Below are 25,990 nucleotides of genomic sequence, written 5' to 3' on the forward strand. Positions count from 1 at the left end.
AGGCACCGTATATCGGTGGTTCTCCTCCTATCTCTCCAACCGGTCGCAGACGGTGTTGACAGGGGGGCAGAGGTCGACCGCGAGGGGCCTCACTTGTGGGGTCCCTCAGGGGTCGATTCTCTCGCCCCTGCTGTTCAACATCTACATGAAGCCGTTGGGTGAGATCATCAGTGGTTTCGGGGTGAGATACCAGCAGTACGCTGATGACACCCAGCTGTACTTTTCCACCCCGGACCACCCCAATGAAGTTGTTGAAGTGCTGTCCTGGTGTTTAGAAGCCGTACGGGTCTGGATGGGGAGAAACAGGCTCAAGCTTAATCCCTCCAAGACGGAGTGGCTGTGGATGCCGGCATCCCGATTCAGTCAGCTGCAGCCGCGGCTGGCTGTTGGAGGCGAGTTATTGGCCCCAAAGATAGGGTGCGCAACTTAGGTGTCCTCCTGGATGATCGGCTGTCGTTTGAAGATCATTTGACGGCCGTCTCCAGGAGAGCCTTCCACCAGGTTCGCCTGGTTCGGCAGTTGCGCCCCTTCCTTGATCGGGATGCCTTATGCACAGTCACTCATGCGCTCGTTACCTCTCGCTTGGATTACTGTAATGCTCTCTACATGGGGCTCCCCTTGAAGTGCACTCGGAGGCTTCAGTTAGTCCAGAATGTAGCTGCGCGGGTGATAGAGGGAGCTACACGTAGCTCCCATGTAACACCGATCCTGCGCAGGCTGCACTGGCTGCCTGTGGCCTTCCGAGTGCACTTTAAGGTGTTGGTGATGACCTTTAAAGCGCTCCATGGCTTAGGATCTGGGTACTTACGGGACCGCCTTCTGCTACCACATGCCTCCCACCGACCCGTACGCTCCCATAGAGAGGGACTTCTCAGGGTGCCGTCCGCCAAACAATGCCGGCTGGCGGCCCCCAGGGGAAGTGCCTTCTCTGTGGGGGCGCCCACACTCTGGAACGAGCTTCCCCCGGGTTTACGTCAATTACCTGACCTTCGGACATTTCGTCGCGAACTGAAGACACATCTCTTTATTCGCGCGGGGCTGGCTTGAATTAGATTTAATGTGAAATTTTATCAATTTTTTAAACGGGGTTTTTTAGTATGGAAATTCTTAATTTCAGGCTAATTTAAATAAATTTTTTTAAACGGTATTTTAATCTGTATATTGTATTGTTTTATCTTGCCTGTACACCGCCCTGAGTCCTTCGGGAGAAGGGCGGTATAAAAATCAAATAAATAAATAAAATAATAAATAAATAAATTTAAATCCACTTCCACCTATTTAGTTCCAGGGAATGAACACTCAGCCAATTGTAATCATTATACTTTGTGACCTTTATTATGATAGTTTATAAAAGTGAGATGCTAGCCTTAACTAGTGTGCTTCGAATCTGTGTCAGCTCAACTATGCAGATTCTAACTGTGCACAGAATATTATCCAACACATGTTTTTGAAAAGGGGTTTTGGAATTAATAAATTAAGTCTATAAACAGCCAAGTTTGTATCATAAATGTAATTGCAACAAGAAGCAACTTGCTTTAGCTTTCACCATTCACAATTCATTATTGGCGTAATGTATAATCGGCATTGGTACAAAGAGTGATGCAAATAAATGTTTGATGCAAATAAATGTTTGATGTTTTAAAAAAGAAGTTCAGAGAACAAGAAAATTAAGAAAATATACTTTAATAGAATCCATATTTCTAATACAAGATTTTCATTAAGTTCTTAGCCAAACATTGATTTTAGCAAATAGTATTAACAAGCCATATTTGGAGGAACATATTCATAGGGCCTCTGGTGGCTCAGCAGACTAAGTCTGTCTGTTATTAACACAGCTGCTTGCAATTACTGCAAGTTCAAGTCCCACCAGGCCCAAGGTTGACTCAGCCTTCCATCCTTTATAAGGTAGGTAAAATGAGGACCCAGATTGTTGGGGGCAATAAAGTTGACTTTGTATATAATATACAAATGGATGAAGACTATTGCTTAACACAATGTAAGCCTCCCTGAGTCTTCGGAGAAGGGCCCTTCCCCCTCACTTTCCGAGTCACTTTCTGGCAGGGGCCTGGCTCGGGGGGTGCAGACATAACATCTGGTATCATTCTTCACGCTATTTATTTGTATAAATACAAATAAAAAAAAAGAATAACATATGCAATTAATAAAGAATAAAATATAATCTATTTATCATAAAATAAAGGTTAAACAATATTGATATAAGAGTATTAATCAGCTATCACCATTATACCTTGTTTCCTCGAAAATAAGACCTCCATGGATAATAAGCCCAATCAGGCTTTTGAGCGCATGTGCTAAAAATAAGCCCTTCCCCGAAAATAAGCCCACCCCGAAAATAAGCCCTCCCTGAAAATATTTAAGCGCATGTGCAGCCGGTCCCCGCCATTTCCTCTGGTTGTTTGTCATGCAAATAACATGAGATGAGGAGGCAAGGCGGGGGTGGGGAAGGGAGTGGGGAACAGCCCATGGCCGTTCCTGCAACCCTAGCCACCGTGCCCCTTCTGTCACACTAATGGCCACCGCAAAAGCCATTAGCGAAGAACAGGGAGGCGAGAGTGGCGACGGGACATCTGGTTGCAGCAGCATGGCCAAGCTGACGGCATTGTGCAGAGTCCTGGGAAGTATGGCTGGAAGCGCATGCATGGCCTCAGGGGTGAACTGCTGACAAGCAGCTGTGTCAGCATTAGCCATGAGGTGACCACGTTGTTGCCTCCTGCACCTCAAAAATAACAAGACCTCCCAGAAAATAAGGCCAAGGGCTTATTTTGGGGGTCAAAAGAAAATAAGATCCTGTCTTATTTTCGGGGAAACATGGATAGTTAATAACTTTAGAAAATGAATGCCTTATTAGCAGGAGAATGCCTTATTCTCCTGCTAATATAAGTATTGTAAATGATGAATCAGTCCCTTTTAGTTGGGCTAATAGTTTATGAACATTATTTGAAATATTCCAGCAATATTTTCTCTAGGATGCCCTATAAATTTTTCCATGGCTGAAGAAAGTCTGACTCTCCTAAAGTTATGAGGCACAGATAGCATCTGTTATTTCTATAATATCTGACATTTTGAAAAGTAATGACTTGAACTGATAGACGAACAATTATACAAGTCGCACGTAGAAAGAAGAAAAAGCCTTTGAAGTTGTTTTGTGATGCATATAATGATTGGGGATAGCCTCTCATTGGATTCTAGCATCTTCTATAAATATCTGTATTCATTAAAACTTTTGAACCTCCCATGTCCCTTTGGGATTTTTGTGACCTTAAATGATTCATTCTAGGGTTTGGGAACAAGGGATAACACGCTGATTCGCATCATGGTGGCCCGGAGTGAGATTGATATGTTGGATATTCGGGAAATATTCCGGACTAAGTATGAAAAATCTTTGCATCATATGATTGAGGTAAATACAGTATATTTGCACTGCAGAGGGTGTGTGAGATTTATCATAGCGTTTTGTTTGTATTTATAATGCACTGAATATTATTAAGAAGGGATCTATTGCTTCTGAAGGTATCTGGTGTTCTGTCCCCTTCGCCTCAATCCAAGCGATGACTTAATTAGCCGGCACTATCAGCTCTGGCAGCAAACTAGCGAGCGTCTGCCAAGTGTCTCTGTTATCTCTCTTGATGAGTCAACCAGGAGCAAACAGTACTTCAGCTCTAGTTAAGCAGTTGATTTGCTTGCTACGAAGAGGTACAGCAGCCCTCACTGCTTTTATATCCTGTGGGGTGTGGCTCCATGACTCAGCACTTCCTAGACCTGCCCCACCCCTGCTTCTGTTGTTCCCGCCTCACCTACCTACGAAACCTAGGGTCCAGCCAGGCCTGATTGGCATCAGCCGGGTCTGGAGGCGTGGCCTGGGGGGGGGAAAGAGTCAGGTGACAGAGGCCTCGTATCTCCTCCACCTCTGGCTCCTGGAGCTGAGCCAGGGAAGCCGGTGCTCCAGGGGTAAGTCCTGATGGCCCTTCCCCCTCACTTTCCGAGTCACTTTCTGGCAGGGGCCTGGCTCGGGGGGTGCAGACATAACATCTGGTATCATTCTTCACGCTATGTTTGGAAGAGATCGTCAGCACAGAATGATTCAGGCAGCCTTAGAGAGAGATGATCGGTTAAACTTTCTTTTGTGAATGCTTAGGTTGACATTTAGGTAATATAACTTTCATCTTAAGGATGATTTGCACTTTGGTTATAATTGTGAAGAGCTGAGTTTTCCTCTCTCCCTTTTACAGAGTGACACATCGGGTGATTACAAAAAAGCACTACTGAAACTGTGTGGGGGAGATGATGAGTAAGTTCAATTCTGAAGCATGGTTTCTTGGGGGTGGGTGGGAGGAATGCTTTCTAAATGGCCCTCAGTTGCTGAGACGTTTTTTTGGTCCTGTACCTCTAATAATATTATTTCCCAAGTGGAACATGAAAAGTGAGATTTTTCATCTGAGGATGGTCAGTTGAACTATCCTCGGACAGCAGGCCCTTCACCTCAGTTTTTGTTGACAGGCTAAATATGTGTTTGTCTGCTTGGAAGGAGTTTGAGCCTTTTAAAATACTCTTAATGTTCATATTATAATTATGGGGGAAATCTGTGTGGTTACTAAGAGTTCACCCAGTCTTGATGGCGCATAATCAACCATATTATAATGTGCTTTTAATCATAATACCCCAGCCACAAAATGCAGTAGGAGCATATTGCTATGTGTTTTGAAGTGCTCTGATCAGCAAACAATTGATTATTATCCTTTTCCATGATTAAGCCTCCATAAAGTAGATCTAAGCAGGTTTGGCTTCCTCTCTCTTTCTCTATAACTCCATATCAGAACTTGATCCAGTATGTGGTTATATACTGCTACTGCCCAAATTCAGTAGTTGAACCTTTGAGGTTTTACAGGTTTTATGTACACTTTGGATCAGCCTTCACTAACCTATTGCATTTCAAATACATTAAATGTTAACTCTCACCACAGCTGTGATTGCTATAAATGTTAAGTAATGTAGTTGGGGCACTTAAAAAGTAGAAGAATGGATGGGAGGATGGCTTGGGTAAATTGCATATGTCAATATTAGTGCTGACTAATATTGGATGACCAATGATTTACTAAACACGAGGATTACCAGTGTATTTTTTACGTAGTATGGAAATCAATGTAGGGAAGAGTGGAATAACAGCAATACTAATACATTTTGTTTTAAAAAGATCCTAGAATCACTTGTGTTTACCCTAATGTACTATTTTTGCAATTCTCAAATGACATTGAAATAAAGTATTCAATTGAAGAAGTAGCCTTCCAGGCTACATTTGATATAAAGGGTATCTTCACGCATTGTCTTCCCACCTTTTGCAAAGAGAGAATGAAAAAAAGACCCTCACCTTTTTCTTAGGAAATATGGCAAACACAACAACTAGCCTGCTTTTTACCATGCCTCTTATAAAAATGTACCAAGTTATTACAGAAGAGATAGATGGATGGATGGATAGATGCATGTTGTTTAGGAATTTAGGTGGGAGAGGGAGGATGTGACTGGCACCAGTTAATTTGCACAGGATTTGCATCTTCACGTTTTACTGTGTCTCTGCATTTGTCATCCATCTTGTATCTTTCCATCCCTCCCCTTCCAGTGCTGCAGGTGAGTTCTTCCCTGAAGCTGCGCAGGTGGCCTATCAGATGTGGGAACTTAGTGCAGTGGCCAAAGTGGAGGTTAGAAGCCAGCCTTCCCTTCCCCTACCTGTGGCTTGCTGGCTCAAAGCTACAACTGCTTCACTCTATCCGCTGCTAATGCTCTGGACCTCTTGGATATCTTGCCTAGTCAACAATTCTCCCTTTCTAACATTTTCTAAACATGCCACTTTAACTAATATGCATTCATAATTAGAAAAATTATTTTCCCCTTCCTTGGTTTTCTGCATCATTAGGAATTAACATTTGAAGATATTGCTTATTCCCTGGTATAATAGGATATCTGATGATAAAACTAAAAAACAGTCCAGCGGAAGTGTTTTGTTGTAAGTGCCCATACACACCCAGCAGAATCACTGCAGCTTCATAAATGGATCTGCAATATGGATCCTTAGAGCTATGTTAAGCTCTGTGTTAGCTTCTTTACAAAATCAGATTAGCAATAGATGGGTTTTCTTTCTTTGCTTGTTTTGCTGTGTGAGCTATTTAACTTACTAAATATTTCACTAATTATTTTTAAAGGGTGAATTCACAAATGCCCCATATTAGGGGATTATTTTACCAAGTAAACTTGCTCAGATTATTCTTCCATTATGACTTGCTACTGCCTAATACAAGGAAACAGACAATGCTTAGATTACTGTATGTAATCACTGGAACGGGCTCTGTGTATTCATCCTAGGCTTTTTGCATGTAAAACGGTTGGAGAGTCAGTCCTAAAGAAATCACATCTTTTTGAATTAATGTCTAGAAGATTGCTGATGTAATTGGAAACAGGCATTGAGAATTTGAAATATCGTTGCAAGATGCCCTCCACATGCTGACTGGGAGATGCATGAGCATGGAATTTATCCAGCTGTTCTCCAATTGTTTTTATTCTATTTTCTTTGTTTTAAATAAAATAGCAATTGTTAGGAGATGGATCGGGGTGCCTTATTTGGACGTCCTTCTGCTTGGCCTCTTTCTGCGCCTCTCCCCTTTTAAAATGCATAATTTTAATTTACACTACTCTTACTTTTCTGCAGATGAAAGGAACCATTTATCCAGCTGCAAATTTCAATGCTGATGGTGATGCAAAAGTGCTCAGGAAAGCTATGAAGGGGCTTGGTAAGTAACCCTCTGCAATGTGCTGATGCAGAGCAAGAAAAATCAGTCTTTTTATTCAGTCGTAAAGTAATAACATTTGTAGACTTTCTGGATAGGAAGCATTATTGCTTGGCCAGATTTCTACCTAAGGCAGGCTTTATTAGCTGAATGCTTTTAAAATGTAGGAAATCTTATAGATCCATTCCTCATCTCCAGTCACATTCTAGGAACAATGTAACTTACACCTCAGCCTTGCTATGTAGAATTCCGTTGCTACATTTTGTTCTACTAGAATCAATAAAGGTAAAGGTTCCCCTCGCACATACATGCTAGTCGTTGCCGACTCTAGGAGGTGGTGCTCATCTCCATTTCAAAGCCGAAGAGCCAGCGCTGTCCGAAGACGTCTCCGTGGTCATGTGGCCGGCATGACTCAACGCCAAAGGCGCACGGAACACTGTTACCTTCCCATCAAAGGTGGTCCCTATTTTTTCTACTTGCATTTTTACGTGCTTTCGAAACTGCTAGGTTGGCAGAAGCTGGGACAAGTAACGGGAGCTCACCCTGTTACACAGCAGCACTAGGGATTCGAACCGCCAAGCTGCCGACCTTTCGATTGACAAGCTCAACGTCCTAGCCCCTGAGCCTCCACGTCCCTTTTACTAGAATCAATACCCGATATTAAAAACACTTTAAAACAGTGGTTCTCATCCTGTAATTCGCAGATCTCTGGAGGATTGTGATGTTGTCACGGAGTCTGTGAAGACATGTTACGATTTAAATCTTGGGTTAAGTCTTGGTGGTCTGTGGCCACGGTCCATGACCACAAAAGATATTTAAAGGAGGTCCGTGGTAAAGAAAAGGTTGAGAACTACCGCTCTAAAACATTCCTTGGCTACCAGTGGCTTATGGTTCTCCCTCAGGCCATTTGCTTCATGTAGCTGATTGGAGAGATTGATAATCTGTGTAAATCCTAGGCAGCTGTGAAAGAGAAGCCAATGCAATGCCAGCAGCATACAATGCTGAACTTGCTGCACATCACAACTGCCTATGTATTTTAGGGAAGACAATATGCAATTGCGAAATAGGTTGCTATGTCTGTTATGCCACTTAATTACATTTGATACAAGGCTGTGTAACTGTATAATGCAAAAAGGAATATCATTTTAAAATTAAATAAACATAAAATGAAACAAACAAACAAACCTCCACAAATGTTGGAAGAAAGCAGTTGCATTACTCTTAGAGTTGGTCATACTCGTTGCATACATTCCTGGAAGAAGTGTCTTTCAGAAGAAACCTGGTTACTTTTCTGATTTTGTGATTCTGGAAAGAAAAGGATGGTTCTGGTGATCGGTCACCATCTGCAAGTCATCCAGGCAGCAAATGCTCCATAAAAAAACGTATCAATGCAGAGTCCTTGCATCCTGTTAGATACTGACAGTGACTAAATGATATTCTACTGCTTCCTCTAAGATCCAGGAGATGGCACTGTTGTATCAACAGCTCATTGTAGTTAGGAAAAACGCTCAGCATAGAGATTTTGTTATATATTTGATAACCCATTGTTCTCTCAAGCCATTGCCTAATTTTGATACTCGATCAGTAGCTCTTGCCATCCTGTTTAAATTCAATGTGGTAGGAAGAAAATGAAAATTATATTCAGAGTCATGTCTAGAAACAGCTGAATGATTTTGTTTCTATTTGTTTTGCTTCTATATTGCTCAGTAAGAGGCAATCCCTGGGCAGTCATTCAGAATACCATAAACTATATTGCATTTGTTCATTGATTGATTTATTTCCTGAAACTTAACAGACTGTAGGTGGCTTACAAATCTTAAAAAATAAACACCGTATTATAAGCTATATTTTTATCCATTAAAATAATAAAATCCAACCTCCCAAATGAGATAGTAAAATCAATGAACTAAGATTTGTTTGGTATGGCCCTGTTGCATATAATTATTCCCCAAAAGCTTTCTGGAAAAGCCACATTTTACCTCCGAGAAGGCCATCCTTCTTGGGGAGGGGGGGCATCCTTGCTTTGGGGGGCGGGAAGTTATTCCCAAGGAAGGAGCTGTTGCAAAGAACACCAACGGTCACACTCCTTCCTGCTCTATAACAACTGTAATCAGTAAGATGTGGGCTTGCAAAGTACTTGACAAGTTAGAGATCATGGTTGGCGTTGAATAGCATGAGCATGCTTGGGGCTTGAGTTGTATTAATGGTAATAGTTCATATGCAGTCACATCTCAAGCTGGTTAAGTGTGTGTTTCTCTTTGCCACTCCCAAATCTATTTTTAAAACAGGAATGAGGTTACAGTCTATAGGGCCATATGGTAACCATCTGAGCACACTGCAGTAAATCATACCCCCTGGGAATAATTCAGGAATTTTCCACACAGAAACCAGAAGCAAAGTGCTTTGGGTATAGTCTTTATTGTCATTGTACATCATATATACAAACAAAATTGGTTATTGAGCAAATATGCTTATGCACCGATTTGATTTTTCTTCAGTCAGTTATATAGGGCTGAAACAAACTTTTAAGGATGGCGAGTTTGTAAGGGGTCAGAAAAGAATAGGATTAAAAAAAATATCCCGTAGGCAGTTAGCTGAGTGATTGATCTTAACAAAGAGAATCTTCTCTCTCAACCCAGTGGTGGACAATTTCCTTTTTGTTCGTTCTTGGGATTGCTTCCCTGACTAAGTGCAAGAGTCAAGATTAAATGTTACTGAACTGGAAAAAAATGGTTGAATGTGTTCTCTTTACTGGGTTCCAGGCACAGATGAAGATGCCATCATTGAGGTTGTCACACAGAGGAGTAATGACCAGAGGCAAGATATCATAAAAGCATACAAGTCTCATTATGGCCGGGTAATTAGTACAGTCTCTTCTTTTGTATCTCATTCCTTTTCCCCAACGTTCAGTTGGTTTACTTGTTGCAGGAGTTCTTATGCAATAACTCTTATAGATGGTCTATTTTAAGTTTGGTGTTACTTTTAAAAATAAATAATTAAGATCATTCTTTCATTGGTTGCCTTGCCCAATTAGATGCCTTCTAGATCTTCTGCATAACTATTTCAACTGCTAGTTCAAATCTATGATGTGTGCGTGTGTGTGTTTGAACACGTATTAAGGTCTGTAGATTTCAGGATGCTCCTATAAATGTGTAAGGTATACTGGAGCTCCATGTGCCAATATTCATTCTTTTTTTAAAAAGGAAAACATAAAATCTAGCTGCACAGGAGAAAGCGAAGAGGAGCATGATTATAATACTTGGGAAATTACTCTCCCATTATCTTTCTGAAGTTTTTTTGTTTTGTTTTGTATCGTAAAATTATTTGCATGCATGAGGCATTCAGGAAGGAAAAAATATATTAAAAGAAACAGTCATTCTCCCTCCTTGTAAAATATCATGGACCAATCTAATTACTCAAATCACCATCGATGTCTGTCGGGTTTTGTTTTTTTTTTTAAAAAGGAGGTCATCTTTTACCATCTTGCTCAAATGTGTCTGAATGCCTAACCTTCAGTTGACAGTTTTAGGCAGGAGATGAAAAGGATGAGTTGAGTTATGTATCTGCCTTGTGTCTGGCAAACTGACCTATAAATATAAAAGGGCATTGAGGGATACAGTGTGTAACTATTTGGGAACTTGTATTTTTAATTACAGATTACTTTTCATCTGTATGCAGATTTTGACTCTGGAGAAAAGCTTCTTATGAAACCAATAATTATTAAGCTCTTATTATTAAGCTCCACCTGAATATGGAGGCAACTACAGCTAGAATCTGTTCTTAAGTCAAAGCATGTCTTCTCTATTTGCTGCCATTGTTCCTTCCTGCTCTAATCACAGGATAAAGTTAACGCTCCAGAATATTGCATGCATTATTAAACACAGATTTAATGTGCCTGAGGAGTAATATGCAGCCCAATAAAAGTAGATGGACTTTCATTTCATAAAGCATCACTGTTGACCATGCTTGCTAGGACTGATGTGAGATAAAATTTAAAAATAATTGGGTGGCTGCAAGTGGCCAATCTCTGCCCCATCATATTATGTCAGAGCCTTTCTTCTAAGCATCGTCTTCCTGACTGGCATCAGTTTTTTTGAGTTTCTTCTTCTTTTAAATAAAATTTTATTAGAATTTTGAATACAGAGAAAGGAGGGAGGGAGGAAGGAAGGGAGGGAGGAAAATGCAGCGATCAAAGAGTTTTAAAGAAAAGGCTTCTAGTTTTCTTTTACTGCAGCTATAGTTAGTTAGTTTAGTTAGTTTACTTTATTGTCATTGCACCTCGTACAACAAAATGATAAGTATAAATATAAGTTAACATCTTACTCTATATTTATAGCATTATTTTCATTTTCTCTATAATGTGTTATATTTATTCTAATCCTCAAAACCATAAATCATTTTTACTGTTTCCTGCAAAAAGTCAATAATGGGTTTCTAGTCATTGTTAAATGTCCTGTGTCTCATTTGGTTGTACTTCTTCAGAGTTTCCAATTTGTTTTCCTTCATGAGTGTCTCCTGTGATAGGACCTTATGGCAGACCTGAAATCTGAAATATCTGGACCTTTGGCAAAGGTTATTCTTGGACTGATGATGCCACCAGCCTTCTATGATGCAAAGCAACTGAAGAAAGCCATGGAGGTAGAGCAGATTTCTTTTTAATATAGTATTTAAAGAATAGAAAGATAAATTTAACTCATATGAAGGAGAGAAGAAAAACTCCTTTTGCCTTTATCTCAAAGAGTAATTAAGCCCTTGAGAGAATGAGGGATTTCCTTCTTGCTTAAAGATTGCCGGTTCAGGCTGGTGTATAGGTTCAATTCTGAGCCAAGTATTTTTTCCCCCCAGAAGCTGAAATAACAGGAAATTGATGCAAAATGTGAGCGCTTAGCTGACCTGAAATATTAACAATGATTAAATGATCAAATATCTTTACATCACTCCAGGGGGCTGGAACTGATGAGAGCGCTCTCATTGAAATTTTGGCCACACGGAGTAACCAAGAGATTCAAGCAATTAATGCAGCCTATAAAGAAGGTAAAGAGTTTCTTCAATAATTCTTAAGGGATAAATGGATGTAGGAGACTAAGAATCAGGAAAGTATTTATCAGTTGCTGTGTCAAATGCTTAAATTTTGCCAGTACACATTTTATTCACTTGATTGCTAAGTCATTGGCATTTTTTATAGGGCTCCCAATCTAACAGGATGGCAAATCACTGCTATATTGGCAAAAAAAGCAAGGTAGACTGTCCATATAAATAGCAGGAATTGAGCCTAAATCAAAGGAAATAGTCACCTCTCATATTGGTCTGTTTTTGTGTCAGATCAAGGTTAGAAGCTACTAACCTTCAAGGGAAAACTACTCAGAATAAAGTTTTCCCATGGGCTTCATTCCATGTGAATATCCTATTCACACACTAAGAATTGGAACCAGTACTTTGATGGGGGTTTTCTAGGGTAAGTCTACATATAGTTGACCTTGAAGGATTAAGGAGGGCCAGGCATACAGTAGGTAATTTTTGAAGAGGAGAGCACTGGAAAATCTCAGGGATACAGGCTAGTCCAGTGTTGGCGAACCTTTTCGGCACTGAGTGCTGAAATTGGGGCGTGTGCACGTGCCAGAAACCGGAAGAGCAGCCAAGAAGATGAGCTTCCAGTTTCTGGCACGCGCATGCACACCGGCCATTTGGTCTTCCGGTTTCTGGCACGCATGAGCATGCGAAGACCAGGTGGCCGGTGCACATGCAATCACCAGAAACTGGAAGATCATTTTCCCGGCGTGCACATGCACGCTGGGTGGCTGCTCTTCCAGTTTCCGGCGCTCCTGCATGTGTGAAGACCAGCTGGCTGGCAGGCTGGACCCCGGAAGAGCAACGGGCGACAGCTCGCGTGCCTGGAGAGATGGCTCTGCATGCCACTTGTGGCACATGTGCCATAGGTTCACCATCACGGGGCTAGACCGCAAGTCACAAAACATTGTGGCAATCCAATTTCCATTTTTAAAAAGAAAACAACATGGGTGTATCTTTTTAATTACCAGGAATTACATTGGAATCAGGAGTGTCTTTGAACATTTTCTTTTGTGTTTTTCCAGCTTATCATAAATCTTTGGAGGATGCACTGAGTTCTGACACTTCAGGACATTTCAAAAGGATCCTAGTCTCTCTGGCACTGGTAAGAGTTTCTTTTCCCCACAATGCATTCTTAAAGCTCCTTTAGTTAAAGATAAGTGTTTTCTGTTTGATATTTCTGAACATCTAATGATCTGATTCAGTTGTTAAACCACCTTTAAAAGTTGCCATTTTAAAAATTTTTATTCTTATTCATTAAGGATCTTGTGCATTTGATAATGGTATATTCAGTTGGAAAGAAACAATTCAATGAGTATTTTTGCATGCAGGGATAATTAATGCTGCCAAGCTGTCATGGACATGAACCTTCAAATAACAATTTCTGCCTCAGTTTTATATAGTCACCACCAGAAAGCAAGAAGGCTTCATAGGACTTGAAAGCTACTTCAAACTGTTCTGTTTTTATTTATTGTGCAACAGCAGACTTTTAAAAAGCTATTTGCATTAAGATGATAAAATCTAAAATTGCTCAGGACATGGATAGGGTTCAGATACCATTCATTTGGTGGCTATAATTTGTTTATCCCCAATAAGAATGATAGAAATCTCATTCTGATGAAATAACACAGTACAGTGTTCTCTGAAAAAGGAGTGGAGATACACTATATACTTCCCAGGCCTGTGCTCTTTTCATAATTGATGCCCCCATTTTAAGATATAAATATCTTCCCATGTCATTTATTTTGCTGGATATGAGCAGCAGGGAGGGGACCATAGTTAAAGAAGGATAAAGGCCAGTGCTAGAGGACGTTTTCCACTAATAAGCATCAAGGGGTGGCATTGTAATTGACTATGTTGCCTAGGACAGAGTATATATGGCACTCAGGATATTGTGAGGTTCAATTCTCAGTTGCTCAGTTGTTCTAGAAAATATGGCCAGTGACAAACAAGCCAGTAGTGGAGCATATAAGATGTATCGCTGGAGGGCAAAATTGCAAAATTCGGGCTATGCCATGCAATCAAACTCATTGGAAAAACCAGCTATGCTCAGAATGGTCAGCGGGAAAAGGAAACGAGACTGTCAAAAACATGAGACATCAAAACTGATATCAGCCAGAGCATAAAACAACTTAAAGAAGCTGTACAAGATTGGAAAATATGGAGAGAGCTGGTCCATAGAATTACCAAGAACTGGACATGATTGAATGGATATCATCATCATCAAAGAATTCTGGGAGTTATAGTTTGCAGGAGGTGGGATGTGGAGCTATCAGATCCAGCTGCAAAAATCTAAAAAATTATATGGCAGCAAACGAATACTAATTCTTTGATGTCATCTAGTGGGCCTCTAAAATTTTTAAAACCCAGATTTTGAAGCTCACAGCATTGCTCCAGGCCTATGGGCAATAAACAAGTAGCTGCCAAGAAAGCTAGTGAATTATTTAAAGATGTTAATTTCTGGCCCATTCCCAGGGGCCTATTTTTTGCATCTTATTAATAGTTCTCAATGTCTAACTGTAGGGTAACCGTAGTGAAGAAGGAGAAGATTTAGCAAAGGCTCACGCTGATGCTCAGGTAAGTAAAGCCATATGTGCAGGAACGGTTCTGCTGTGCCTGTAGCCTTTCTTCCATGATGTAGATTTGGAGATTCTAGAGTTGATAATAGGTTTATGTTGGGTTTCATGAGCTATGGATACCCCCAGAACAGAGAGAGGAGTAGAGAGCATGTGAAAAAACTCCATTGGAGTTCTTGCTCTGAGCTGATACTGTATATATAGAAACAGATTTGGGACAAACACCATGCGAACATATGATTTATTTAGGCTTTATTAAGTAAGGTGCAATTGTTTGGGCTCACACAATACTCTAAGCCCACGACATTGCCTTAGTATCACGTGTGAACCCAATTGCACTTTGCAGGTAATTAATGCATGTCAAATTTTAATGTGGGTTTTAATTGAAGCTTTTCATTTCCCAAAAAGTAAAAACCGTAACTCATCATATATTTTTTTGCAATTCCATGTTAAGGGACACTCATATTAAACATAATGTTAAAATTGGTTAAGTAATCCATTTTTAATACATACCAGATTCAGGAAAGAGAGCAAATGTTTATAAGTCACCAATTGAACTCTGGATAATGTGAAGTGATGCACTTAGGACTGTTTCCACAAGAGGGAGTTCTAATGTTTCTGCAGGCTGTTGCATGATTTTGAAAGCAATGATTGTGGCTACTGCATCTCAATAAGCAGGAAAAAAGAGTTGCAGGAGCTAATAGCCCAAATGGGAACTTTTTAGCCAGATCACAGGGAACCTAACACTACCGGTATTTATTCAATGCTTAAAACAAGCTGGGTATACAGTATTGCTTCAGATCAACAGACCACAATATCCTTGCATGGATGGCATATTCTCATGCTGAAGCTGGAAATATTTTTCTCAGGCCTTTTTTCTTCACCTAAAATTTAATCTTTTTTGCACAAGTTAATTTCTGTTGTCTTCCATTTTTCTTTGCCCAAATAATTTTTCTGCTGATCTCTTCAATTAGCTCATTGTTCCTTTTTCTTTGCTGTGCTTTCCTTTCCTATTAAAAGTTGTGGGGAGCAAAGACTTTAGCCTTTTTTCAGATATTCAGGAAACTGTTGACAGTTTCCTTCCTATCGCCACATTCCTCACATAGAGGCATATGATAATAGCACTTAGACTTATATACCCCTTCATAGTGCTTTACATTATTCCCTAAGCAGTTTACAGAGTCAGCATAGCGTCCCCAACAATCTATCTCTTCTGTCTGTTACAAATTAAGGGGAAAATTACGATTCTTTGTTGAATGCTGAGGCTCTAAGGATAAAGGAAGTTTTCTGGTAGTTTTGAAGTTTTAACAAAACCGTGAAGACAGCTTTCTATGCTGCTGTTTGAGAATCTGGGATCTCTTTTAAGAAACAAAAATCATGAAGTTCAGAAAATGTATTTTTAAAAACTATTGTTTCAGAAAAACCACCTATTGTACTAATAACATTTTGTAAAAATGGATAGGTATGCATGCTACATGTGCACGTTATGTCATATATACTGCAGCTTTTAAATCTTCCTCCCCCACTTGGAAATATTCCTGGAGCCGTCTCTGGAGCAGGGAGGAATATCAGCAGATTGCTAGCAGTTTCCTAAAATGCTAGAAAGAGGCTCCTGTGTTGTAGGATCCTTTATACTAAATACATGTAATCAGAAAACACTAGTACAAACATCACTTCTGTGTCTCAGGCAACCTTCCTTTATAGAGTTCTACTTATTTCTGTTTCCATGCTACTTTCAAGATCTCCTCTCCTCCTCTGCTTTTGGAAAGATGGCATAACTTTTTAAAATAGAGAATTTCCATTCATTGTCGAAAATAAAGTTAAGGGATGTGTGCATGATTAGTCCCTTCAATATTAGGAACTGCATCTGATCAGAGTATCTGAATACAAAATGACAATGGGACTCCTTTTGCTGCCATAATTAAGCGGGCTATATTGGTGCCAATGTCATCTTGAGATATTAGAATGCCCCTATTTATTTCTGAAGTCCCTGGAGTGACCTGTGCCATACCATCTCTGACCTTGTTCCCTCCCTCTCTCTCTCCCTTTCTTTCTGTTGTCAGGTGGTTGCTGAAACCCTGGTGAGTGCCTGCCCTTTATTTTTCCTTGACATGTTCTGAATGTCTTATCACTAGTTTTCCCAACTGCATTGCCTAAAAATTCTTGAAAGCAGCTTTAGTACATTTGCAAGATGCAGGTTGGAGAAGGATGATCTACAAATACATTTGCTTTTCGTACATCGGGTTTTAGGGAATGGTAGAATTAATACATTAAGTGTAAAGGGTGGGTGAAGGTAGAGATGAATTAAGTGAAGGCTCTGTGATTCTCATCACAGTGAAAGCTCTTTGGTCAACAAATGGCAGAATACATCAAGGTTGACAAAATAGCAACCAAAAGTCCATATATTCTATAATTTTATTGGGAATACCAAGTGGACAGAAAGAAAGAGAAAGAGAGAGTGTGTTTTCAGCTGTGCCTATCGTAACCTGGTCTTTAAGTGGTCTTTATAAAGTCTGACTTATCTGAGGTCCCTTAACTAGGAATGCCAAAGATTTCAGAGACTTTTTGAATGAAAAGCATGCTGCCTGTTTAGAATGACAGAAGAGATGCGCTATCAGTCTGATTGCTGATGCTGTGTCTCTCTGGGCTCACAGAATAATATTTTCCAAATCAATATTAATTTGGCTTCCCCAATTTCAGATATTGTGTTGTATTGACCTGGCCTTACGTGCCTTCCCAGCCTGAGGTGACTGAAAAAAAAGTGTGTGGCTAGAATTACAGATAGTCCTCGCTTAATGACCGTAATTGGGACTGGCAACATGGTTGTTAAGTGAAATGTCACAAGACGGAGCATGCCAGTTCTGCTGCGGTCCTTAAAGAGATCTCCCACAGTTATTTAAGCATGACATTACGTGACTGCGACTTGCAACTTACTGCCGCTTCTTCATTGACTTTGCTTATCAGACTGTGAAACTTGCAAATGGTGATCAGGTGACAATGGGACTCTGTGACAATTGTAATTTTGGTGACTGGTTATAAAACTTTTTCAATGCCATCATAAGTTGCATAGGTTGCTAAGCAGTCATTAGACAAAGACTGCCTGTATTATTCGTTGTTGGCTTGTTTAGGCTTCATTTCCCAACTGCACAGCTGGAGGAGTGGAGAAAATGAGCAGTATCTTAAACTTACTGCACAGCAGCAAAAGGGCAACCAGGAATAGTTTGGAACCAGGAACAGCCTGCTAACTATCACATAAAGAGAATTAAAGTTATTAGGAATAATTTGTGCTGATCCACTGAATGTGCTGTTTATTTCTCTGTGTGTAAGAATCCCATCGGAAAATGGATTCTTGCCGTGCTTTGTTATGAAACTCTGCCGCACCATGCACAAAAATGAATTCAAAAAATGTCTTTCCTTATTTTTTTGCTAGTTAGAAAAGCAGTTGGATACTCACTTGGGATTGGGGAGAGATCAGACTCCATAACAGAAATGCTCATATTTTTTAAAATTACATTTGATTCTGTCCAGTGGTGGGATTCAAGTAATTTAACAACCGGTTCTCTGCCCTAATGATTTCTTTCAACAACCAGTTTGCCAAACTGCTCAGAAAGTTAACAATCAGTTCTCCTGAAATGGTGTGAACTGGCTGAATTTGAGCACTGACTCTATCTCTGTAATGGTCTTTTGACATGGAAATCGTTATGGTCCATTACTAGATCTATATAAATGACAGTACGTTCTGTACTTACTGATAAAGAATAAGACTTGGGGAGAGAAATATTATATCATACAAGACTTCCATGGCGGGCTTGGGCTAATAAACATTTTCAATCACTGCACAATAGTAGTGAAGAATAAAATGCTAGTATCAAACTAAATAGATTGGACAAACAGATTTATAGCATCTAAACAATATTATGATCACCTGATTAGATTATTCTGAAGCAGACTTTTGACATTCACTAGCTCCTGTTCTTTGTTCTTCTCCTCCTCTATCCCTCCATTCTTCATTGATTTTTCAGAAATTGTCTGATGTTTCTGGTGACGATTCGACATCCCTTGAGACCCGCTTCCTGAGCATCTTGTGCACCCAGAGCTATCCCCAACTCAAGAGAGGTAGGAAAGCAACAGGGATGTGTTGTAATGATTATATCTTACAGCTCAAAGCAATGTACATCATGTTCCTGCCTCCTATTTTCCCCACCAAAAAGCATGTATACCTTGGACTGGCCCAGCCAGTTTTCAGGCCTAAAAGAGCAGTAGAACTCAGAGTTTCTAATTGAACACCTATAACCACCTCCCAGACTGACTCTCCCAAAATGTATGGTTTGTATGCTATGTTTATAATCATGACTAAGCACAAAGTAACTGATGTTTTCAGGCTATGCAGTCGCCTGAAGCAGTTGTTTGGCTAGAGCTGTCAGATCTAGACAGTGAAAAAAACCCAATACGTCAGCAGAGAGTTAAAGTTTCCTTTATCTTATGTTGTTGCCATCTAATGGCTATCTGGATTTTTGCAGCCCAGATCTGGTAGTCCTGTGTTTTGGGAAAGTGTTGGGGCATCATCTAAGACACTGGAAGGAAAGGGCTGGTACAATCAACTTGCTAAAGAAAGTGAAATGCTGGAGAAAGCCAGCATTTTTGGACATAAAAATTCAAAGGCAGGAAGTTCGTTGAATCAGCTAAGGCCCTTCCCTATCGATGTTAATAGTTTACTCGGCAAGCTTTCCATGGTATCCCCTAATTGTTACCAGCCTTGAAATTCTGAATAATCTTTTAAGCCAATCTTGCATTGGAAATTTAGATTTCTTACATTCGGCCTTTGATCCTTGTAGTCTTCCAGGAGTTTGTTAAGATGACAAATCATGATGTGGCCCATGCCATCAACAAACGGATGTCCGGAGATGTCCGGGATGCCTTTCTAGCTATTGGTGAGTGTTGTTTTGTATTATTATAGTATAGAGAAATGTATATATTTTTTTGCATATAGAATGCAGACTTTACTAAAACCTCTCAGAGTGAAGTTGGTCTTGCAATGTTTTAACAGTTGAGCAATTTTCTGTGATTTGCATAGATGAAGCAAGCTGGCCTAAGCTTCTTGTAAAAATGTGGAGAGTGGTCTTTCATAAACATGTGGCTATATTACAAAATTGGAATAATATATGAGACAGAATGCATGTGCAGTATTGTATGCAGCTGTGGCAGGGGGGGGAAACAATTGCCCTAAAAAAACAACAATGGATGGGCTGATTACTAGAGATTTTCTACAGGCCAGCTATCAACATGCAACACTTTTTTGATAGCTTATTTTCAGCTTTTTCTGTACCATCTCAAAGCTAGAAAGCAGACTATTTTTGAAAGTAACATTGATCCAAGTGTCATTTTTGGCTGGAGCATTTCAGGTTGCCTAGCATGACTGTGGACAGGCAAAGTTCTTTCTGGCTCAGATTAAGCTTCTGTGTATGAAACCTCAGTGGAACTGAGCAATCCTTTAGTCATCTTATTTTCAGCCATTTGTGATTGATATTGGACTCCTTCAGCACAGGCTTTTATTCAGGCTTACTGTCTGGCCCTAGTATGGTCAAGTACACTTGGGCGCTGTGTAGGTCACCTGTCACCTCTTCTCTTCCCTAAGGATTACAAGAACCAATTGCCTTGCTTGTAATGCCCTCACTGGACTGGAATGGGCCTTTTGTTTTTCCTGGCCTCTTCTGTGTCCTGTCTGATGGCACCCAGAGGCTAGACAGGTACTGAAGAAGAGTGGAGAGAGAAGCCACATCTGCCCATGCCCCCAAAAAACTTCCTCATTCATGCATACTTGCAGATCAGGAAGTGGCTGCCCAATCATCCCTCTTATTGCAATTCATAGAATTGAGGGGGGAATTTTTTGGATTCTTTGTTCCTGTTGTTAACTGGTTCTTGGGTGTTTTTTTTTTTTAATTATGAGGCATTACTATGGCAATGAAGATACATCCTTCTAGTTGAAAATCTGCACTCAGAAAATGTGCATAAAGGATGGAAACTGGGATGCAGTTCAACTTGTGAAAAGCTTTTTTTTAAAAAAAGAAATATGTGTTATTATCATTAACATTTCTTTTTGAACGGCTGTATTTCTTGTTTCTCATTTCTCCTGATTTTCCGGGTTACAGCCCCTCATTCTTTGCCCCCACTCCCTATTTTCAGCCACAGCTGTAATTCAGAATAATACTTCATGCACTTGACACTGGTCAAGAGAAGCCTAATAATAAACATTAAACCAACTCATAATATAATTGTGAGTTTTTAAAGAGTCATGCTGTTTCTTCTGTATCAGATACCTTTGGAAATGGCTCCCTCCCCCATCTCCCTCCCTGTTTGGAAGTTCAGTTCCATAATTTTACATGGGCAGATTTTTTGGTCTCTCTTCCTTCCCTCTTGCATTTGCTTAATGAAAAGCTATACTATAACCAGATTTATTGAGAACTTTACTGAGATAGAATACTTTGCATGCAGACAACTGTTGGTTATTTCCTGGCAATACATTCATGTTCTCCTCTTTGTTCTCCCTCTTTCTCTGAAGTGCGGAGTGTTAAGAACAAGCAAGCTTTCTTTGCTGACAAGCTATACAAGTCCATGAAGGTAAAAACAAACATTCATTTGTTGTTGCTGCCCCAGGAAGGAAGGTTCAGTATACTAATCAAATATTTTGGTTCTTCTGGTTTTAAAGAGACCAGAAATGGCCTATTTACAGAGAGCTGATGCTATAAACAGAGACATTTTAGGAAGGTCCAGCTAAGCTTAACTTGTCTGTCCTTTATATAAAGAGAATTCCTTAAGAAAACTCTGCTAGAGCTCAGGTGCAGTCATGAGGGACACATTCTCCTTTGGTCATCTCATCTTTAGAACTGGATTCAGCAGGCTAGCATGAACTAGATACAATGACACAACACCCACAAAGAAGGGAACTCATATGTAACAATGCTGATATATATATTGCAGAGCAGGATGTGAAGCTTCCATTTAGTTGCCTGGACTTTATAATTGTGGGAGAAAAAGTATCCTATTGCTAGGTTATAGTTGTTGTTGCCATCTCTTCAAAATACTTTGCAGCAATAATGTGAGTGGAAATCCACTACTTCCTGCCTCTCACCCACTTGGTGCATTTTTAATCTTTTCAGGGTGTTGGCACAGATGACCAAACTCTCATCAGGATCATTGTTTCAAGGAGCGAAACTGATCTGCTCAACATCCGGCGTGAATTTTGGGAGCTGTATGAGAAGTCTCTATATCACATGATTGAGGTAAAAGAAACTTTCGGGTTTTGTGAACACCACTTTGCCTATTTTAGTGTCATAAGTGCTTTGACCTTTATCATTCACCTCACTTTTTGCCTATGACTAATTAGTCTCATGGCAGCCTGGGTGAGTATTAAATTCAAGAGTACAAAAAGAGACTCTATAAGCTGAAAAGAACAAAACAGATCAATCTGTAGGGTTAAGTTAAGAGAGTGTGACACACAGAGTGACCCTGTGTTGATATAAGAACAAGTTCATGCTCTAAAGTGTATATTTGTTTTGACTACTGGTACATTTATTAGCCAGTCACAACTTACTAATTTAACAACAGTTCATTAAGTGACTGTTTGAAGTTACAATAGCACTGAAAAAAGTGGCTTATGACCCCAATACTCAAGTGATCCAAATTCAAATGCTTGGCAACCGACACATATTTATGACAGTGTCCCAGGGTCATGTGATCACCTTTTGCAAGCTTCTGACAAGCAAATTCAATGGGGAAGCCAGACTAACATAACAGCTACAGTGATTCATTTAACAGCTGTGGCAGAAACGTCATAAAATGGGGCAACTCACTTAGCAACAGAAATGTTGGGCTCAATTGTGTCATATGTCGAGGACTATCTATATGAATAGCAGTTGCTCAATCAGGTGCTTTGCCTGCACTGACATTATCAGGAACACCCTCTCCTTTCTCCGATTGGTATGACGTTTTTAATCCAAAGATCTAGTTCCTCAATCAGGCTTCTTTAGGAATATATTATTGCAGAGAACATGCTTAGTGTACCTTTCTAAATAGATGCTAAAGCAGTGCTTTTCAAACCTGGCAACTTTAAGATATGTGGACTTCAACTCCCAGAACTCTCATCTTGGCTGAGGAATTCTGGGAATTGAAATCCACACATCTTAAAGTTGCAAAGTTTGAAAAACACTGTGCTAAAGGAACCCGCTCGAATCTGGTCACTTCAGTGTTGGTAATGGCAGTGGGTAACAGCAAGGTGAAAGGTCCTAAAAACCTGGGGGGCATGAGGTAGGAGAAGGTTGAATTTGAAGGAAGTATTGTTTTAATGTAAATTTAACAGCTATGGCTTTTTCTTAAAGAATTCTGTTAATGGTTAAGAGTGGTACAATTCAGTTCCCAGCAGACCTACAATTCTCATGGTGCTTTATACATAGCATTGCTTGTAAACCAGTTTAAGATATGCACAGTGGGTATTCAGTAAATTCATTTAATTTTTGCATATTTGATGATTTGGATGCATTTCCTGACTTTTGTGACTGGATTTTCCTTGTTTCAGAAGGATACTTCAGGGGATTACCGCAAAGCACTGCTAGCTGTTTGTGGAGGAGAAGATTAAGCAGTCAATTAGTGCTGTAGAAGCCCATTTTACCTGAGCTGTTGTTAGTCACTTACCTGTAATCTAGAAGTTACAGTTGCTCTGAAAACTTCAAGGATATTTTGGATTCACTGAGGCCTCACATTGTGTTAGGGAAAAATAGCTATGTTATCACAGAAGAGCTTAATATTGCAAATAGCAAAGATCACAAGGATAATCAATTCAATGGTTGGGGGGGAGGAAATGTCTGGTTTTGTCAAAGCTGACCAGTGGCCACCTGTTTAATGAAGCCAAACCAAAGAAATAAAATGTATGTTGCCGGGCACACAGTTGTTCTTGTTTGTTTTGGAAGGGAAGCACATGATATAGGAGAGTCTAATTTTCAATAAAGTGTTGGGCATTCAATGATGTTCATACTCTTCCGGCAGTTTATAAATATAGTCATGAGTGCTGACAATAACAAATACAAATACAACCCAATTCAAAATTAGAGATGAGCTTCAAAAAAAATTGAAGGCAGAGCTGCATTCTCCTTGCTTGTGAAAATGCAGCATAAAAGGAATGAGATTTACCTATTTGTTTCTTTATTAAATTCACATGTATTTATGAAACTTGAATGCCATCAAATTCAGTGAATTACCTTACCGTAGTTTACAGCAGAATAAAAGGTATCCACTTTAAGAAACCATAAAACAGTCATAGAGCAGAATTAGAACAACTAATTGTGGGCAGTTAAGAAGTTTGGCATATATAAATAAATACACCACTCGGGGCCCCTTTGTGAAGGAAATGAGCGGTTAAGAAGTTTGATATATAAATTCAACATAAAAATATCCAGAATAGATTTTAAAATAAAATTTTAAGCATTTGTAATGTGAAATAATAACTATTTTTAATGGCATAGGAGCCATGGTGGCGCAGTGGTTAGAATGCAGTATTGCATGCTAATTCTGCCAACTGCCAACAGTTTAATTTTAACCAGCTCAAGGTTGACTTAGCCTTCCAACCTTCTGAGGTCGATAAAATGGGGACCCAGATTGTTGCGGCAATAGGCTGACTCTGTAAACCACCTAGAGAGGGCTGTAAAGCACTATGGAATGATATATAAGTCCAAGTGCTATTACTATTGCTATTCATACACCAAGGAAAATCTTATGGAAGAATTCAATCTTTCCTTGATACTTATTTCACCTGAATGTAACAATCCATAAAGAATAAGACTAGCAAATCTCATCAAATCTATGAAGTCATTGGGATTGGGAAAACTTGGAGTAGGTACAGTCAATGCTTCAAACTCATTTTCCCTATCTGAAAACTGGGTTTAATAAAAACAGTCCCGGGGTGGAAATGGAGATCTGTATTTACATAGGTTCCTAAGAATAGTATTACTGTTCATAGGACTATTATGAGTAACCAGCAACTTTTGATACTTGAGTAACTCCAGCTTCCTCATATCAGAAGCATCAAAGTTTGTTTTTGATCCCATCTTCTTTAGTGGTCAGGCAAGCTGAATATTAATTATCAAAATGAGATACACAAGTTTTCTCAAATTAGGAAAGAGCCCTACCCTTTCAAAAAGAAAACCTTCTGAGGAATTTAACTTTTCTTAGTTCTGTCCATAGTTAGAAGCAACAAACTCATTTGTCCACTGAGTTTATGCAAAAAAAAATCAACTCTATATTAACTTGAATGTTTTTCTCTTCCTCACGATGATTTCCGCACTCCAAAATAAAAGTAACAATAATCCATTCAAAACCTGACCTATTTCTGTTTTGACAAGAAAGAAAAAAAAACCATACATAAATGGGATTGATGATAGGCTTATTTGTAAAAACTTCTCAGTAAAAAAAGTTACTAAGCTAAAACAGTATTTGTTCCAAGGAGGTTTTGAGGATAACTTGCCATGTCTGGCTTCTTTATACATCTTGACAAGGTGAACAGCAGGTAACTGGCTGACCAACTAAACATATCTTCCCTTCCACCACCCTGATAAATAGAATATTGTATTGCCTTCTACGGCTTTGCTCAAAGATGGCAGCAGGATTGTCTGAACACAGGTTCTCATCTAGAATGGTGACTTATGATCTGCAGTACAACCGTTTTGTGCATCGGACATGGTTGTGAACTTTGCCTAAAATGGTTCTCTAATAATTTCTAATCACTCCATCCTTTTATGATAGAAGAGCCATTGATGAAATAGCAAATGGAAGAATGGACCATATAGCCTACAATGAAATAATGGGGCAGTCTAATAAGAATAATTTACTAGAATACTGGGAATGGACTGTTCATTCTCTCTGTGTACTGAGGAAGTGTTGGGAAGTGTTATGGACCTTCGGATTGCTTCATTTGCTTTTGTTTTTTATTCTAATGTATCTCTAAAAAGATCACTTAATGTGGACCAGGCTAAGAAAGTTTCTGACAGCAATCCAAACAATCTCATTTAGATGTTAAAACTTCAGTGACTGAGCCCTGAACTACTATAGCCGAATTATATCACTTTCTGGAAATGATAATAGAAATAAAAATAAATTTTAATCATTTAAAAACATTTAAGGAATTTGCAGAAAAGAAAAGCTGTTTTTGTCTGCTATATACAGTACATGTGAAATTTCATGACAGATGAGGATACAATGATGTTTACGGCTACCACATGAGTGTGCTACTTTTTGCAAATATCCTTACGTTAACTTGGCAGATTTGTTGCTATGCTATCATCTTTCACACATGGCCTGAAGCAGAAGCATTAATTCCAATCACTGACATTTAAACTACCAGGGTTAAAATAAAATTTTAAAAAATATATTGCACCTTGTAATTTTGCAAACTGCTTGTTAATACTGTGCCTTTAAGATTATTTCAGCCTTCATTGAATGAGTATCTTAGATGTTCCATGTTGGTGAAAATCTTGTGAGATACAGTCCTAATATACTGAATCT

General features: G+C 39.5%; 1 protein-coding gene across 3 annotated transcripts in view; it reads left to right on the forward strand.

The window, feature by feature from the left end:
- ANXA6 (annexin A6) overlaps positions 1–23,376 on the forward strand; it is a 47,589-nt gene extending 24,213 nt beyond the window's left edge. Inside the window, exons 12-26 of one of the 3 annotated variants that reach the window (XM_058169332.1) lie at positions 3,299–3,421; positions 4,251–4,309; positions 5,636–5,714; positions 6,719–6,800; positions 9,560–9,654; positions 11,322–11,435; positions 11,741–11,831; positions 12,890–12,969; positions 14,388–14,441; positions 16,504–16,521; positions 18,463–18,556; positions 19,276–19,371; positions 21,000–21,058; positions 21,598–21,720; positions 23,013–23,376. In XM_058169332.1, the coding sequence (XP_058025315.1) occupies positions 3,299–3,421; positions 4,251–4,309; positions 5,636–5,714; positions 6,719–6,800; positions 9,560–9,654; positions 11,322–11,435; positions 11,741–11,831; positions 12,890–12,969; positions 14,388–14,441; positions 16,504–16,521; positions 18,463–18,556; positions 19,276–19,371; positions 21,000–21,058; positions 21,598–21,720; positions 23,013–23,072 (1,227 nt within the window). In that variant the 3' untranslated portion in view covers positions 23,073–23,376. The remainder of the gene's footprint in view (positions 1–3,298; positions 3,422–4,250; positions 4,310–5,635; positions 5,715–6,718; positions 6,801–9,559; positions 9,655–11,321; positions 11,436–11,740; positions 11,832–12,889; positions 12,970–14,387; positions 14,442–16,503; positions 16,522–18,462; positions 18,557–19,275; positions 19,372–20,999; positions 21,059–21,597; positions 21,721–23,012) is intronic. The other 2 variants (XM_058169333.1, XM_058169334.1) reach the window with 2 other exon arrangements.
- The last annotated feature ends 2,614 nt before the right edge of the window (positions 23,377–25,990 follow it).

The sequence above is a fragment of the Ahaetulla prasina genome, chromosome 2, assembly GCF_028640845.1.
Source record: "Ahaetulla prasina isolate Xishuangbanna chromosome 2, ASM2864084v1, whole genome shotgun sequence".
Classification (NCBI taxonomy): Eukaryota; Metazoa; Chordata; class Lepidosauria; order Squamata; family Colubridae; genus Ahaetulla; species Ahaetulla prasina.